This window comes from Seriola dumerili, unplaced genomic scaffold (assembly GCF_002260705.1).
Source record: "Seriola dumerili isolate Sdu_G_001 unplaced genomic scaffold, Sdu_1.0 BDQW01000226.1, whole genome shotgun sequence".
NCBI classification, from domain to species: domain Eukaryota; kingdom Metazoa; phylum Chordata; class Actinopteri; order Carangiformes; family Carangidae; genus Seriola; species Seriola dumerili.
In genome coordinates, this window is record NW_019174481.1 from 2,313,125 (window position 1) to 2,331,044 (window position 17,920).

At 40.5% G+C, this 17,920-nt stretch overlaps 2 protein-coding genes across 2 annotated transcripts; one reads left to right on the plus strand and one right to left on the minus strand.

Moving 5' to 3' along the window:
- Positions 1 to 2,115: 2,115 nt before the first annotated feature.
- LOC111229069 (major facilitator superfamily domain-containing protein 8-like) lies at positions 2,116 to 11,480 on the minus strand. Its single transcript, XM_022755231.1, has 11 exons — positions 11,405 to 11,480; positions 10,984 to 11,169; positions 9,384 to 9,446; positions 9,159 to 9,278; positions 8,815 to 8,894; positions 8,062 to 8,344; positions 6,023 to 6,096; positions 5,354 to 5,567; positions 4,257 to 4,379; positions 3,970 to 4,100; positions 2,116 to 2,877 (listed from the first exon to the last, which is right to left on the minus strand). The coding sequence occupies exons 1-11, from the start codon at positions 11,478 to 11,480 to the stop codon at positions 2,797 to 2,799; spliced, it is 1,431 nt and encodes a 476-aa protein (XP_022610952.1). The 3' UTR covers positions 2,116 to 2,796.
- A 1,604-nt stretch (positions 11,481 to 13,084) lies between these two features.
- Positions 13,085 to 16,998, plus strand: LOC111228906 (calcium-activated potassium channel subunit beta-3-like). The gene is made up of 4 exons (XM_022755018.1): positions 13,085 to 13,170; positions 14,996 to 15,205; positions 15,851 to 16,025; positions 16,630 to 16,998. Exons 1-4 carry the CDS (start codon positions 13,085 to 13,087, stop codon positions 16,996 to 16,998), a joined length of 840 nt encoding a protein of 279 aa, XP_022610739.1.
- The last annotated feature ends 922 nt before the right edge of the window (positions 16,999 to 17,920 follow it).

The following is a 17,920-nucleotide window of genomic DNA, read 5'->3' on the forward strand; positions in this document are numbered from 1 at the left end:
GTTCAGTGTACATCAACAACAGAAGTAAAGCACTGAACACCGACTAGTGGTTACAGCTACCAAGACATTTTTACAATCCACCGAAATAACCGCACGTAACCGAGTTATTCTTCCTCGACGTGGCATGAAAACAGTTAGTATATAGAAAGCAGACTGAGCCATTTATAGCCATGTAGTAGTACAACACGGGGATACTTCCACTAAAGCTCTGCTACACCTTCATCTGTTCCACAACCAGATCCACAGAGTAACAGGGATTCCACACTCCAATTACATAACATCATTTTATCTTTGGCTTCTTACTTTCCTCCTCACAAAACTGCATCTCCATAGCGACAAACTCTCATCCATGGTTCACAGAAATCATCGTTGGCTTCTGCATCAAATGGTTGTTCTGTGTATCTTTAAAATTTCATAACTTGTGCGTCTGTGCAGACCTTTGTTATATTTAACATAAAAGTCCATGGCCTCTGACTTTTTTATTCATGTCCTTGGGGGGTTGTGTGCCGCCTCTATAGGCTGTTACAGAGGCTGAGCCAGAAGATACTTGACTGCACTGATCCAGACTGTCTTGTGTATGAAAGCAGGATGATCACAATAAAGCACAAGTGGTTTGTCTTGGTTTGTCTCATATTCCGGTGCCACATAGAAAAACCTCTTACCGTTATCATTTTAAATTATATAATAACATAGAGTTGATGCAATCTCTTTAGAGGCCTTTTTACTATGAGTGATGGGGTCCTACATGAATATACTATTTTCTACCAAAGTCTTTCACATGAAAGATTTCTGTTCTCACTTTTTTGAGGTGGGCGGGACTTAGTTAGAAAAAGGTGATGTCACATACTCCTGAGAACCAATCAGGATTTAGCAACATTTGAATCAGATGACAGTTGATGGGTCAAGTTACCGTTGATCAAATCTGGTCAAACCACACCCACCCAGCCCTGAGTGTGATGCAACTCTGCATAAACACAAAAGACAACGTCAGCTGGTGAGGTACAGTGTATTTACCTCTTGTTTTATTTTTATATTATATAATATATTTATGTTAAAATGTAGGGTAACATTAGCAGAAGTGATGAATGTGCAAACTCAGTGATGTCATGGTTACACAGCTCAAGACATCAAAAGTTTGCTAACTAACGCTAGTTAACATTAGCCACCAGAAGCTACTGGTCATACCAGTAACCAATGACGCTGCAGCAGCAAAAGACTTAAGTATATTGAATTGAGCAAGGATGCATTTTTACTGCTCATGAATTCAACCTTTAAACAGTGAGAGGAACAATGTGCTTTATCTCACATATCTCACATATCTCACATATCTCACCTAGGAAATGTTGATTTTTTTTTTTAAAACGAATTGATGCTTGTTGAACAGTTAATATTTAATATTATAGAGAAAAACTGAAGATTGAAATGAAAGTCTTCTGGGGCTTTAAAAATAGTTTTGTATATTTAGATTGTTGTATAGGAGTTTCTTTAAAAACACAAGACAGCAGGAATCATGCTGAAAAAGCGAGTCAGTTCAAAGAGAGTAAATTCAGGCTTGACCTGATTCTATGCACCCTGTTATCTCCCTTAAAATGTCAAGTACCTGAATACGCTGATCAGGGCATGAAAGTACTTATATATATTATGTCCTTGAGTCCCTGAGATTAGAATTTCCATTTTAGGCGAAAAGCCTTTGGAAAGCCAAATATCACATGCTGAGTGTAGAAAACTGGAAAGGTTACTGAGCCTTATCTGCAATTATGCAAAAACACAGAGATTGGCCGAACCCATGTTCATTGGTACAAAGGGAATCTACAATGCCTTGATGTTGCTTACAGCATTCTCCTGTTAGATGCAGATGTGTAGCATACAGCACATCCTAGAGGAGAATATAGGCAAGAACAGCTGACTATACACTACTCACACCTTGTCATGTTTTGAATTATGAATATGGTCAATTAAACTTTAAATCCCCCCATAGTAAAAAGATAAAGAAAGCTAATTAACAAGTATTTTTTTTAAATTAGGTTTTAATGCAAGAGCTTCTCATTTGCACATAAAATATAGAGAAATAGATCCAGATAAAATCAAACTGGTTTCATTAGATCCAAGGCTTTGTGTGTTAGATCTTAACAATAAAAGTGCTCAAATTTCCTCCAACACTACAAGTAAATACCAAGAAATCTGTACAGCTTCATTCTCTTTGACCCTCCTCTTCTATCAGCTACACTGACATGGAGCTGCTAAGATGTTGACAACTCCACTTCTGCACTCATTGTGTCAACTGTTTCATTTCCAGAGGGATTTTTTTTATTTTTTTTTTTATTTAGAGGAAGAAAGACTTGGGACAAGAAACAAAAATTTTGGTACATGGGTCACATGAAGATACCTGCTCTCTTATCTTTTCATCAGCACATGGGAATATAAATAGTTCAGTTTAAAAATAATGGCTTTCATCTTCAATTACGCCCCTGAATATTCAATATGAGAGCAATGGTGCCCTCTTGTGTAAAATATAATTAATAGTCCGGTGATGATGTACATACAAGACGGATTCTAATAAAAATCTTCATATACAGATAACAAAGGTTGTGCATTGCTTAAAACATACGGTATTTTACCTGTGCAGTGTGATCACCTCTATGTCAGGTTCTGAGGTACAGCAGGTTATCTGAACATTTTTATTCCACACTCATACATTTTCCTCTGCAGCGAACTTATATCGATTCTCTCTCCGAAGTGAAGGGCATTCCCTCTGTCCGACTTTAGCCTCTCCTGCTCTTCAGACAGACCGCAGCTCTATCCTCCGCTGTCAGAGCTCTGGGCATGCTGCACTGCCCTGGGCTCAATCAGGTGATCGTAGGACAGTGCTGTCATAACCTGCAAAAATGTACAGCGTGATATGGCTTTAGAGAATAGACAGCACCAAGTAATAAGTAGAGGCTATCAAAGACATGCTGAGTTAAGGGTTTTACAGGGAATTACACCCCATAGCTACAGTTTTTCAGTTTGGGTATCTGGAAAAGAAAATGTTTTCTTAATCCACAGCTTTGGGATTCAAATGGAGAAGGTACACTGAGGGGGAAGAGTCAATTCCAGCTCCTAGAAAATATAAAAATTAAAGCAATAATAAAACCTTTGTTTGGAAATACACTCATTTGCTTTCTTGTTGAGAGTTAGATGAGAAGATTGATACCACTCTCATGCCTCGGCAGTAAATATAAAGCTACACTCAGTAGGATAGCTCATCTTAGCAGGAACCGAATGTACCCCAACACATAACCCCACGTAAAACCACAAATTGTAATTTTTATGTTGACTTTTGTAAGCATTAAACATAACTTGTTATCTACTGAGCTTTAGAGGTACTGGAAGGCGTATTTTAAATATGAATCTACAGACAGTAGACAATTAGCTTAGCTTAAAGACTCAAAACAGAGTGAAATAGCTAGCCTCGCTATTTTAGACAATTGAAAAAAAAATTCCTAACGCCACTTCCAAAGCTAACTAATTAAATATGATTAAAAATAACTAAATAAATAATAAAAATAATAACTAATTAAAGTCTTTTGTTTTGGAACTGTCTCAACAAATTAAATATGAAGTGTTTTATTAGTGAGCTAAAGATTGTTTCCAGTCTTTGTGCTAAAAGTTAAGCTAACCAGTAAGCTAACCAGCAGCTGGATGTAGCTTTATATACAGTTTATATCAAACTATTACTTAGTATGGGGCGTCGAGTGGCACAGTTGTTTGAGCAGGCGCTCCACATGTAGAGGCCACAGTCCTCGCTGCAGTCGGCCCCGGTTCGAATCCCCGCATGTATTACTTAGTACTATTAATACTAGTTCAACCCACTGCAAGAAAGCAAATGAGCATATTTCCCAAAATGTACTATTCCTTCATTTCAACATGTTACCACTTTTCTATCTGATTGATGCAATTAAATGTCCAAAGGAGCAGTGTTCTGCTTACTGTGATCATGATGAGGAGAGCTAGCATCATGCCCAGCATTATGTACAAATTATTGGTCAGTCCTCCAGCCCACAGAGGACCCAAGATGGTGGCCAGGCCCCCAATGGAGCGTCTGACACCTTGGCTGAATCCTTTAGGAGACACATCACCAAGAATTACAGGTTAATTATTTCATGTACAAGCATTAAAATATGGCTCTTTGCATCACATATACGCTGAGCAGCAACCTGTTGTTTTAATAGGCGACGTTTAATCAAGCAAACAGCGCCAAGGTAAAATGAGCCAACCTTGTGTTTTCTCTGCAGTGACTTTGGAGAACAGAGACACCTGAGACACGGCCACGAAGGGAAGCCCCAGCAGCTGCAGAAACACCCCGATGATGAAGGCTGTCAGCTCCCATCCATAACCACCTGGCAGGGATGGAAAGATAATACCACAGTATGACTGAATTACAATTGTTTGCCCACAAATTATATACATTATACATATAAAATTACATTTACAGGCTGTAATCATATACCACCTCTCACATATTTATAATGAATATATTTTGTAGCCCTCACAGCTATTAAATCATAATATTTTGTTGCTTTTTATTCCTGATATGTAGTGATAATGATTAAAAGTGTGTGACAGATCATACTTCAGTTGTCCAGCCCCTCTTCTCTCAGTTTTTAAGTTCCTTCCACAAATGGGTTGGCACCACCAGAGATGGCTCTATCTGAAAATGAAACCACTGCCAAGCTGGCAGCCACTACATTTTTGTTCTCTGCTGCTTTGCATCATGCACATGTTTGTGTGAATTTGTGCCCACTCAAACTGTTGGATGTTCCTGCATAAGCTGAAAGTCTATAATCTTACAATCAAAATTCATTTCACCCAGTCAAACATGTTTCTTTCTAAAGGAAAATATTCACTTTTCTTCAGGTGTCTGCATTGTAGGTTCTATTTCTTTGTCTGGTTGATTTAACTGTAATTGTAAAAAAAATTAGCAAACATGTAGGATATGCTTTAACAAATAGCATTTTTGTCTAATTAGATTACTGTAATCCTTTTATATGTACTGAGGCACTCCCCAGCTCCAGCACCTGTTACTTATAATCAGAGCGATAAACGTGACGAGCTGCAACAGACGTAGGCCAACATGACCGTACAGGATCCAGTTTGCCTGTATGATCTCCTGCTGGCCTGCCAGAGCCTGAATGATATCATTTACAGAGCACATTCAATTCAGTCAGTGTGTAACCCAATATGGCTCCGCTGTGCTCTACACATCCGTAGCACAGAAAGGATTTGGCACAGTGTACGAGCCATTTTTGAGTCTGTCTGTGCCTTTGCATGTGTGTCTGGGCGTGTTTGCATGTTTTCCTGGACAAGTAAGCACCTCGAGGGTTGCAGAGGAAGATGAGGCACCAGATACAGGCGGTGCAACAGATGACCAGGCCCACAGCCAGAACTGCTCGGTCCGCCACCTTCCTGCTCAGCCAGCGCACAAAGAAGAAGCCCAGGATGACCTCCACCCCACACAGGCTGTACATCAGGCTGTTGCCCAGCTCACCGAAGCTGAAGTAGCGCTGCGTCATAGGAGTCACCATGGTCTGGGGATTTTTAGAAAGATTTCACAAGGTCAGTCAGTTAGATGAAGTGATTCAGTCAGAGGTAGAGGAGGAGAGTCTTATTAGAGCTGAAACAAGCACCTTTTAAGTCCTTCAAAGGCTTCATTCAGTCCAGATCAAAAGGAGTGTTCTGTTTTGATATTAAAATGATTAGAATCCAGGTCAGCACTGTGTGACTATTCAGTCACCACAATTTAATGAGGAGAGAAAAAGCCTCTTCATTTTTCAACATAGGGATTGATTATGTTCACTTGTTACATTCGTTTTACTTTGAGCATGAAGCGATACTTGATTATTTTCTCAAAGTAGCAGCACAGGTCTTTCCAGGTAAGGCTCAGATGGATGCAGTGTGGATGAAACCCTGGGTAAAATACTGTGACATTGTGTGAAATGTTTGGAAACTTGGGCTGATGGATCTCAACGGTAACTGCTCTCACCTCCAGCGCTGTCTGATTGAAGAGAGTGATGAACTGAGCCGTGAGGAGAACAACCACCTCCTCTCTCAGGAACTCTGCAGAGTGAGAGACAGAGCGATATACTGAAAAACCAGAGAAGCCGAAGAGAAAACCATAAAACAAGCTCAAGTGGTAACATGAAATTGAAAGTTTCGACTGGCAAGGTTTGTCGAGATAAAGAAGTTTAAAGAGAAAAGAAAACTTGGACTATCTGAAAGTAATCTTTAGGCTGAAAGAGGCAGGCGTAACGAATCCTGGCTGGTTGGTCATGTTGATCCTCTAGTCCAATAAACTGTATTTCTTTTCAAGAGATAAGTGTGATTTCTTTTTTTCTTATATCCAAAACGATAACACAAGAAAAAATGTATTTTTATAAATTCCAGATTTTGACACCAGCTTTTCCTGGAACGCAGACTCCCTTATGGACTTGGAGAGGAGGGAAAAGGAGCTGGGCTCGCTGCTAAATTTGGACATACGTGCCAGATGGCTGGAAGAATGGCTTGATATTACAGTGTGTGATCTACTATGGTTGAGTTTCCTCTGTTTAGTGTTTGCAATGTTATTTCACATGAATTAGTTTTTGTATACTTTTGCATGTGTATGTGCACATATACATATACAGTTTGTTTGTAGGTAAATGTGTGTTAATAGGGCTCCTCAGGTTCATTTCCATAAAGTTGAGAGACTTATTAAAAACAAAAAAGCAATGCAGCAGAGATCAAGATACCCTGACTTTAAGTCACTATTGTGAGTCTACATCCCAAAACAGAATTGTCCAATTATCCCTTTAAACTGTTTTTTATTATTTATATACTGCTTATTAATTGTAAATATGGAAGGTTACAATAACATGATACTGATGCAAGTGAAAGTATGTATGCATACATGTGCACAGGGGATTTGCACATGTGTAGAAATACTGACCCAGTTCAGACTTAATGCTTTGGCAACAAATAGTATGACTTTCCCTTATCTTGCCAATACACTCAATATTCATTTAAAAAGAAATACATAAAAGAGGTAGAGGGAAAGAAAGACAGTTGTATAATTTTCCTTTTTCCAAAGGCAAAACTTCATACAGGTTTTAATTTCGTTGATCTTTTCTCCACGACCCGAACCAGAAAAACAAGACTTGATGGAAGAAAGTGAAAGATCTGTCCGAGTTTCAAAGGTTCCTCACTAATGCACAAAAAGTCAAGGAAGATCAATAATTCACAAGAGCCAATACCAGACATGCTGTAACGGCTAACAGACACTCATATAGTATATGCTAGAGCTGCAGATGTTCTCCAGTTTTGCAGATTTTCTTTAAAACAAAATGGAATCAATAAGACGAATGTTGGCCACATTAACAATTCTGCCTCCATTTCATCCACAGGTCAACCACAGCAAGCCAGTCAATAAAAAAGGAAGTCTGCTATCCATCCCTTTGCCACATCTTCAAAGAGTGAGAGAATCGATGCAGCAGTTTGACACACACACATGCACACACACGTGCACACACAGACACACAGACACACAGACACACAGACACACACACACACACACACACACACACACTCATACTGAGACACACTTTCCATTCTCCAGTTCTCTCTTGAGGAATTCTGCATGGCACGTCAGATCAGATTCCCTGTGTATTGATTGGTCTTGTGTGTTTGTTTCTGGTTTATGTCAGAGTGTGTATGTGTGTGTATTATATATGATGTCAGGTGTCCTATTGGATTAGTGTTATAGTAAGTTTACATAGGATACAAGCAGTGGTTACCACTATCGATTAACTTCTTATGTACTTTCTTAGTCTCTCTCTCTCTCTCTGCATGTGTGCGTGTGTGTGTGTGTGTGTGTGTGTGTGTGTGTGTGTGTGTGTGTGTGTGTGTGTGTTTGCAAGAAAATCAATAGAGCAGATAAGAAACATGTGCACCGGCAGTGACACGTCTTCCTACCTGAACCCCACAAACAGAGCTGAGGAAAACTGACAGTCATTGCTGAGGACAGGCGTGTCAAACCTGCTCGCTCACCTCTGCTGGCGCTGAAGTTTCTGAAGGGGTTCGAGACCGTGGAGGAGCCATGGATGGGCTCCGTCTCAGACGAGGTGGAGATCTCCAATTGGTTGGAGCTGACAGCTCTGTAAGTGTGCACCGGCTCCTCATCGGAACCCATCAGCGGCACCTCCTCCTCATCGTCCTCCTCCTGTTTCATCTCCACCATCACGGCTCCACCCTCTGAGCTGATGGGTGGTACATCCCAATACATAGCCAGGACAACGCACTGGAGCAGCATCCACAACAGGCACATGAAGATCTGAGAGTATGGAGGATACAGACAAGAATATTTTAGAATTTAACATAAAAAAATGCTCTTTTCCTGACATCAGAATCCTAGAAAACTATCAGGAGAGATGAAGTATTTGATATACGGAGGACAATGTTAAAAAATAAATCAACCCGGAACAGTTAAATCAAGAGACATGCAGTGTCAAATTATGTGGGAAAATGGAAGAAGGCGTAGAGAAGCTTTGTTATTTCTCATTTAAGCTAAATCCATGCTACAGGTGTTTTATTCAGAGACCCATGAGATGGAAATAGATCGATATGGGTTGTTACGGGCCTGAGTATTGCTGCAGGTGTTTTGTATTCTTACTCAGAGGAGAACAAAAACTACATGTGAGGCAGCAGGAGTGCAGAATGCTCAGCGACTATTTCTGTAGATTGTTTCTGTATTCATGAGGCTTTTGTAGAACCTTAGATTACTGATTATGTGGATGCTGTTACCCCAGGAGACGTATACTTGTTCACAACAAAGGGCCCCAGTTTGAAATCACACAGCCGCAGGAACAGGTTGAACGCCGGCCCTGGAGAGACAGGAGGAAGCACTTTAAAGAGGAGATGGAATAAAAACAGAGGATGTGTGGAGACAGTATAGCCTCAACCTTGGTGATTTTATTGAATGTCTTCTTCTCACAGTTGAAACTGCACATCAAAGAAGACATCACAAAATCTCTCTCTGTCTGATATTTCTCAGAGGACAGAGGAGGTGGAGAGAGTTGAGGTGACACCTCTCTCTGCGGTAAGATGAAGGGTGGGTGTGGGGGGAGGGAGGTGGAGGGGGGACAGACCGACAAGGAGGCCAGCTTGTCGACAGGCCATGATGGCAGCGAAGATACTGGCACGCTCCTCTGGCCGAGTGCTCCGAGTTAGGAAACCAAAGATGGAGGAGCCTGCTCCTGCGCCGACACCTGAGAGATGAACAGCATCCTTCTGTTACATGGTCTCAATGTCTACATGTTGCTGGTACAGTACATGCTCAGGGTGTTCATTACATGTATGTGTGTGTGTGTCACCTGCTACAAGTCGACTCCATAACAACAGCCACTTTGAATATCCAATAAAGTACATGAAGTTACCTGAGAAATGAAAAATAGAAATGAAAAAAATGCATCTCCGTTTCAGACAAATGCTCGACTTGAATGTCAGTTTTAGCGATACTAGCAGCAGCATAGCTAAAATGTAAAACTGTCTTGGGTGAATTGCCATGACATTTTGTACAGACATTCATGGTGCCCAGAGGATGAATCCTAATGACTCTGGCTCACCAGCAAATGATCATTTATGATTGTGAGTGAAACAACTCAACAACATAGATTGTCATGAAATTAGTTTTCCTCCAGATAAATTGTGACAACCTCAACATTTTATCTAGTGCTATCAGATCAAAGTTTAAATTTCTCCAATACTTTGGTTTAAATGCCTGTAAATCTAATGAGTTTCAGCTGTACTTTGTATTTAGAACTAATTAGCAAATGTTAGCATGCTAACACGCTAAACAAGGTGGTGACCATAGTAAACAGCTACTACACATTGACTTGTTAGCACTGTCATGACATGCTAACATTAGCTTTAAGCTATTATTTAAGTAGTAATATTAGTAGTAGTAGCTGGCATTGTCGTCGACTCTTTCTCGTTATTATCTTTACAAAAGACAAAATATTAAATATAAAATAAACATAGGCTTACATATAAAAACTATATATGAAACTTATTTTAAATTGGAACAATTTTATATATTGACATACATGTCTAGCCCAGACAAACGTAATTTTAAGTATGTATGTTTATATCGTAGATATATGTTGTGTAAATATATATCCATCCAAAAGCCTGTCAATATATGTTGATATTATATACAGTGGGTGTAAAAGTCTGAAACCACTTCCCAAGAATGGGAAGATATTAAAATTAATAAGAAATTAATAAGAAAACATATTCATTTTTATATGTATGTTGTTTCAATACATTTGCAAATAAAGCCTAGACTAAATATATATTGTTAACATATATGCTTGTAACATGTTATAGGCCAACCATATAAAAGTTAATCAGATATTTTTAATAAATGTGCATGTACAAATTTTACTATGGGTGTTTCATATATGTTATAAACATATATCTTCGTATTTCCAGAGGATGCATATATGTGATAATAATCTATCCCTTTATAGGTAACATATGTGGCAACATCACTCCTGATATAGAGACATATATGTAAAATATTACATTTCTCTATGGGCAGCGTTTTGTCTGAATGACTAATCTGCATTACAACCAACATAATGAACTCAAATGATCCCCATAATGCATTGTAAAGAGCAGTCTATAATTTGTGTTCACAAACTGAGAGGTAACTTCCATCATGCACTGCGCAGACAGTGTGAAAAAAGGAACTAATTAAAAGGACTGACCTAAGACCTGAATTTTTTGAGTCTGTTATCTGAGGCACTTTATAGTCCTCTACATGGAATTCACAGTGTTGTGTGTGGTGAATAGTAAATGAGTGAATGGTTTCAGACAGAAACCAAATAAGAGCTACAGAATATCTCTCAACAACTGAAAACATACGCTAAATCTCTGTCATGTGATCTGACATCTGGTGTGACTACTCACCGGCAATCTCAAAAAGATTAGAAAAAAGAATGATGGACTTTGTGGTTTTGCACCGGTCTGACCAGAACCCAAAAAGCGGGCCTGTGAGCAGCCCGCTCAGACTGAAAGCAGACAGACCCAGACCCAGGAAATAAGGAGGGGCCTCCAAAATCTGCAGGTACCTCCATATTGTAGGCAGAATGACGGCTGAGACCACCAGAGACAAATGATGAAGGACGAGCACGGAGGAAAAGGAGGGAGATGTGTAAATGACAAGCTTCGTTTACCCACAGCAAAATATATTTGAATTACATCAGATGCCATATCCTCAGTGATGTGAGCATACAGCCAAAATGCCAAGCACATTTTTTTTTTCCAGTCTGCTTTAATGAGACCATTATCACATGTCTTCAAGTCTATAAAGCTGTCATAATGAACTTACCATACTCAATGCCGCTCAGCATGAATATCAGTCCAATGGTAAGAAAAGTTAGATTCCTCTTTTGGTGATTATCCATTGTGTTCAGTGGCTTACTGCCTTTTATACACCAACCTCTGACTGCACATGTTGTTCAGAAATGTTGTTCAGAGACTTAATCAGATAACAGGAGACACTGTGTATCCAATTACCACTGCTGGCCCGGATAATCAGAGGAATTTGTTGCACCATTGTACAAGACCATTTCAGAAACTCACACAGATAGTAAACAGAGATCATATAAAGCTTCTGCAATAGAAGAGGCTCAGCAGGGGTGAGACATGAAACGCAGGTCAGAACACATCAAATCAGCGTTGGAGAAACTTCAGTCCAGTTTGAAATGAGTAGTCCATTTCCATTAGGCATTTATGTTAAAGATGAAATTCTGTTTGAGACACGTCCACGGTGCGGCACCATGCAGTGAGCATCACGGACAAGGCAATGTCTCGGGTTACTAGGTGAGGTAAAGTACACTGAGCTTTATACATTTTTAATCTTGTTTTCTTCAGTTTCATCAAAAGCACTTGGTTCTCCAACAACCCTGTGAAGAAAAGTGCAAGGCCTGTATCTTCTCTTTTGTAGGTTACAGATATGAATAACTTTGCTGTTTTTGCAACCAAAAAAAAAAAAAGAGAGAGAGAGAGAGAGAGAGAGAGAGAGAGAGACTCCTTTTGCCAGTTCACAAACACAATAAATCAAATATAGTCATAAAGCTATAGAGGTAATAAAATATATCAGATAAACCATGATAACATTTGCCAGAATATGGGGCTTTAACACCAGAGTGTGTGATAAGAGAGAATATTCAAAATAACACTCTATTGTATTCAATACTGAATATATTAGGTATGACATTGCTGTCTGTTATATTGAATGGTTGGCTCCATTTCCAAGCTGCTGTGCTGTTCCTAGCCTTGGGCTTGTTATATTAAACAGAACTGTCACCGAGTTAATACCTCCATATGTTTTTCCTGCAACCCATGAATAATACAAGGAGTTTCGATTGTTTGAATAACAGATATAAACTTGCTCAGTATGTTGCACTCACACACTCACAAGGTGTCGGGACAATCTGACAGGTCTCAAGCTCAACAGCCCAACGGGATAATGAGATGTCGCAGGACACATGTGTTTGGGTCAGTATTTTTTCTGAATGTGTGCGTTATTGTGTGTAAAGATGGTTGATCTGACTTACAGTTGCCACTTTATGCCTCCTCCTTCTTGTCCTGCTCTCTGCCCGTCCTTCAAGCTGACTTAGTTTCAGTCTGTGCAAAAAGTTAATAATCAAGAAGCGATTCAGGTTTTCCATGACAAACTGCTGTATGCAGCTGAGCCTCACGGGCCCACTGAGAGGCTATTAGCATCCTACCTGCCTTACCTGTGGTGGTTTCTATAGAAACACACATGAGAGTGGAAGGTGTTGTTGCACTCACCTTTGAGCCTTGGTAAACAACAGGGAGTTCCCCGGTGAATAAACTACAATCTAGTCCTCTCAGTCAGTCACTGCGCTGCACTGGAGCCTGTTGAAGACACGGGATGATCTGTGAGTTGTTGACAGAAAGACATTTGACTTTCAGATAGAGAGGAGCTTGTTAGGTGGCTACACTTACTTGGAGCTAGGAGGTGGCAGCGATAGGAGTGGGCATGTTCTTGAGCACAGCTTCTCCCCGGAGGTCGTTCAGCATCCCCATTAACATCAACCTGCAGGGTGCTCGTAGGCGGCAGACACGGTAAGAGAGGACAATCGACAGAGCCAGGCAGCGAGGCTTTGAAAACAGTGTTGGGAGTTCATTATGAAGGAAACACACCAGTGAAGTTTAACTCTTCAACTCTTGGGCAAATATGAGTATGTATGATTATACTTACTTTATTTGTTAGTGCTGTAAAAAGAGAGGGGGAGAGTTAAGTAGTTAAATATGCAAAATGCATAGAGCTCACAGCTTTGTATTGATTAAAATTCAATCAATATTCCACCGATTCTACACATAAAGTTAAATGTACTTGTCATGGAAACTACTATCAGTCTGTAAACACTTCTTCTGTGGCCCTGGAGAAAGTTTCCAAGAAAATAATCCTTGTTGAAGGTACCTTGTGGAGTTTTTGTCTACTAGCTATTACGAGTGGCTTTGGTTTTGTTTGTATCACAGTGGTGACATAATACACCATCTATCTGCTGGTTTCACGCTTTCCTGCTGATTGACATTTGGCGGACATGCACCCGTCCGTTAACAAAGACAGTGAAGAGGAAGATCACTCGTAAATAAGCATGGATTTATACCATACAGGCTTACTTCCTCCTCTCTCAGCCTTCTCTCTGGAGCTCTAGTAACAACAGGTCAATGAGCCAATCAGAAGAGAGGTTCTGAGCCTCTCTTCTGATTGGCTGCCTGTTTTCTGAGTGACCACATAAAAATATAGCAGATTTCAGGTAAACAATAAGGCTGTGTCCAAAGTGCTGTATGAACATATAGTGACTATTATTATACCCTATATAGTGGACTCGTAGTATCCAAAATGCAAAAGGTAGTGTACAACTGATGGTCACTAACCAAGCAATATACGTATACCATCATGTATAGCAGTTGCGCTGGAAGACAGAAAAACTGTGCGGAGAAAATGATCCAAGTAGTGTCCAAAAGTATTTTTCATTTTACCGATGAACATACAGTCCTCTACATTGAACTCCCTGGAGAGTGAGTAGGGAGGAGTGAATGAGTGAGTGATTTCAGACACAACCTAAGAGAGATCAAATCCTGCAAGGTTTGATGGTGGCTCTGGGTGGGCGGGGCTTGTTACGGGAGTCCTGATGGCTCGTTTTGAGGCTCAGTTTCTGATTACAGGCTTTGTGCATTTCCCGGTGGACTGAGTGATACTTTCACAGTATTAATATAGAACCTACATCAAAAAAGACATGAAAATCTCACTTTATACTATACTATATAAGAGCTTTAAGTGAAATTTCTCATATTTAAAAAAGAAAAAAGAAAAAAAGCCTGTGTTATGACTCGGATATCTTGGCCTTGATTGTGATTTCTCACAAGTCACATGGAAGTAAAATACTAGACTGACGGTGAAGTGTATCTCGTCACTGAACAGATTTCTGTTTATAGCTAAGAAATGCAGATAAAGCACTAGTTTTGACTGGTTAAATTTTTATGAGCTCTCTGTTGTGCAAAGCTGAGTAAAAAGAGGAAATCCTAGGGGAAGATGTTTTTTTTAAATATTATATGGACACACAAGCAGCATCCAGTTCAAACTTGCTAATAAATATCAATCTTTGTACTAGATCTTAAGTGTTTTCAATTTCAAAAATATAAATCTAACTAAATCTGTTTTGTATTTTCTCCCTGAAGAGGAATCATGTTGTTTGAAATAACAGAAAATGAATCAAATGAACCAAATCAACTCAAGAGTCGAAGATGAAATTTGTTGATGCATTGAAACAAGAATTAAATCTGAATCGCTGTTGGATTCAATCATTACATCCCTGGTGGCCGTGCATGTATTCATATGTGTGTGCATGTCTCCCCATGTGTTTGTGTATTTGTATGAGAGACACAGGGATGGCTTCCACACCACAGCAGGGCAGGAGCACGAGTGGATCAGAGGGGTGAATGGATGGGGAGGACAGCGAGCTCGGTCCCAGATGCCGGTGTCGAGTGTTGGGGAGGACAGAGCCATCCTGCTGGGCTTCACCATGATGGCCTTCTCTGTGCTCATGTTCTTTGTGGTTGGCATCACTATGGTCAAACCCTTTGTTAAAAGGTACACTGCAGTTTGGTGATGCTAACAGACAGTACCACGACTTGTAAATGATTGTTTAACAACAACATAAATTTTATTACATAGTTGTTTACTCATGCAAATGTCTTCCAGGATGATGGAAGTACATTTAGGGCTGCAACTACAAACTACTTTAATTATCAATTTATCAGGTGATTATATTTTTGATGAATTGATAAATTCTTGAATTAAAATTGTCAGAGACACAGTCCATTTATATTCCAAGCTGGAACCAGTAAGGTTTTTTTTGCATTTTTGCATGATAAATGACTAACTGATTAACGAATAATTGATTTTCAAAACTGTGTCAGTTGTTTTTCTGTTCTTTTATAATAATAATTTATTGCAAAGTCAGTTTGAGAAATTTCTCTCTAGATCAACAAGGAAACATTCCTTAAACATCAACAGAGTTATGGAAGACCATTGCCGCAAAGTAAACATGAAAATTTAGACCTAATAAAATAAAAACATTTGTGACAAGTCAAAATAATGAGATAATAACTATCCCACGGATAAGAGATCTCATAAGAAACAATTAGTGCATTTGTGGTTTGAGTTTACAGGTGTTGGGGACGAGAAGGTTGGGAGCTGGGTATGCCCTGAACCTTCCTGCCTCTTGTCTTCCAGTAACTGGGTGGAGGAGGCCAGTTGTGTGCTGGTGCAGGCTGACATCCTGAAAGATTGGGTGGACTGCAGAGGTGTGAGCACAGTACCATGCCTCAGGGTGATGGTTAACCTCACAGGCTCCAACCAAAGTGCTTTTCTACACTTTGATGAAGAATCGGTCCTCCTCGCTCCTGAGGTAGGGATTTATTGCAGTAAAATCCAGCTTTTAAGGCTCACCTTTTATTTTTATGAGACTCAGGCTTGGATCTGCTTGGCACCAGATGTGGCTTGTCGAGAGCCAGGAAGGAATACTCAAGACCCAGGAAGAGTGGATTTGAGCATTAAAGTTTTATGTCTATGTACTACAACTGACATGTAGGACCTCTCTGTTTAGTAGATGCTTTTTTTTCCTTTTCAGGACTCAGGGTAATCCTGGTTTTCATATTAGCCATCTAAGCAGGGACTTAAGAAAGCACCTGGGAAAGCGGCAAAGGCAAAAAACAGAACTAGCTGACAGGATGGAAAACTGGAAGTGGCTATACTCCTGTGCCCTTGCGAATAAGCCAGCAGACATTATCAGGAGGTGCTGCTCTTCTGCTCCATTCAAAGAGATTGTATGAAACATTTTTCAGTACCTGTGCAGCAAATGGAGGCTAGGCAGGGCTTTTCCTTTTTTAACAGAGCTCACACTGCATAAAAAAGAAACTTGCAGCTCATCTCACTGAATGTAATCAGTACTACCAACCGTATCAAGCAGGTCAATGACAAAAATTACACCTGTGTCATACCTTTTCTTTCAGTGTTTCTACATACCCAAATGTCAGATGGAAAGAGCAGATCTTCAAGCTGAAGTCCAGAGAATGAAAAGAATCTTGGACACTCAGCTGGGGAGCACTTCATCATGCTTTACCGACCACACAAGGTACCCCAGGGACGTCATCTTAACCAGGAAGTACACTTTGAAGAAGGCCTTGTTTGCACTGCTGTGGCCCTGTCTGATGCTGTGTGGTGGAGCCCTGCTGGTGGGCCTTGTGAAGCTGACACAGTGCCTAGCTCATCTGTCCTCTGAGGTGTGCAGTGACACTACAGGGAGCAGACTGACATTGAGATCCACCCAGGGCAAATTGTACAGACTCTTGCGGAGGTCCAGCATGCAGTCGCCCTCTTGACAAATTCAGTGGTTAGAGCAAGGACAGAGAAAGCCTCCTCCATTGACTATTGGTGGACAACTGGAAGGAGCCTGGGACTGGGAAATGCTGGCTGATTTAGGCCAGCATCTTACAGCCCAATCAGAAATAGTCACCACCACCCTGGGACCTGACCTGGTACTCTGGTCCAACAATCTGAACACCGTCTGCTTCGTAGAACTGACAGTACCCTGAGAGGACGCTGTTGATGAAGCGAATGAGAGGAAGACGCTGCGTTGGCATGCTGAAATGCCAACTGATGCTCAACAACAATGTTGGAGAGCAATAGTCCATCCAGTGGAGGGCACTGTAGTGACATTCACCACTGACTACTACTGACTACTGAAGGAGCTGGGAATCCTCGGCAAAGCCCTGAGCCAGACCATCAAGGAAACATCAGAGATTGCTGAACGCTGCTGAGAAGGAGAAACTCCAGCTGGGCGTCTAGATGATAGTGACACACACCCAGTTCTGCTCAGCCTGTGGTGGGTCTGCCTCAGCAGAGGGTGTATTGTGAATAAAAGCCTGGAACACCCAATGATGCTGAGGTACACAACTGATGATGTGTCCCTAAACTAAATGTGGCCGAACAGGGGACTCATGCTCACAGCCTGTCAGTCTGCATTGTTATTGTGGATGTGTGTGATGTTAACCACATTACCATGACCTGATCACATCAGTAAGAAGCAGCAGCAAAGATATAAATGTTTAAAGTTTGTTAATATTGACATGCTGTACCTCGTTAGCTCAGATAAATTATCCACAGTCTAACCGCTGAGTTCATTTTTCAGTAACTATGTGCACAAAAGATTCATTAATTTCGATTTACTGACACGTAAACCAGCAGGAGGTGAAGCGGTGGAGACTCCCTACCTGTTGACCGTCTGTCTGTTCCTCCATTATT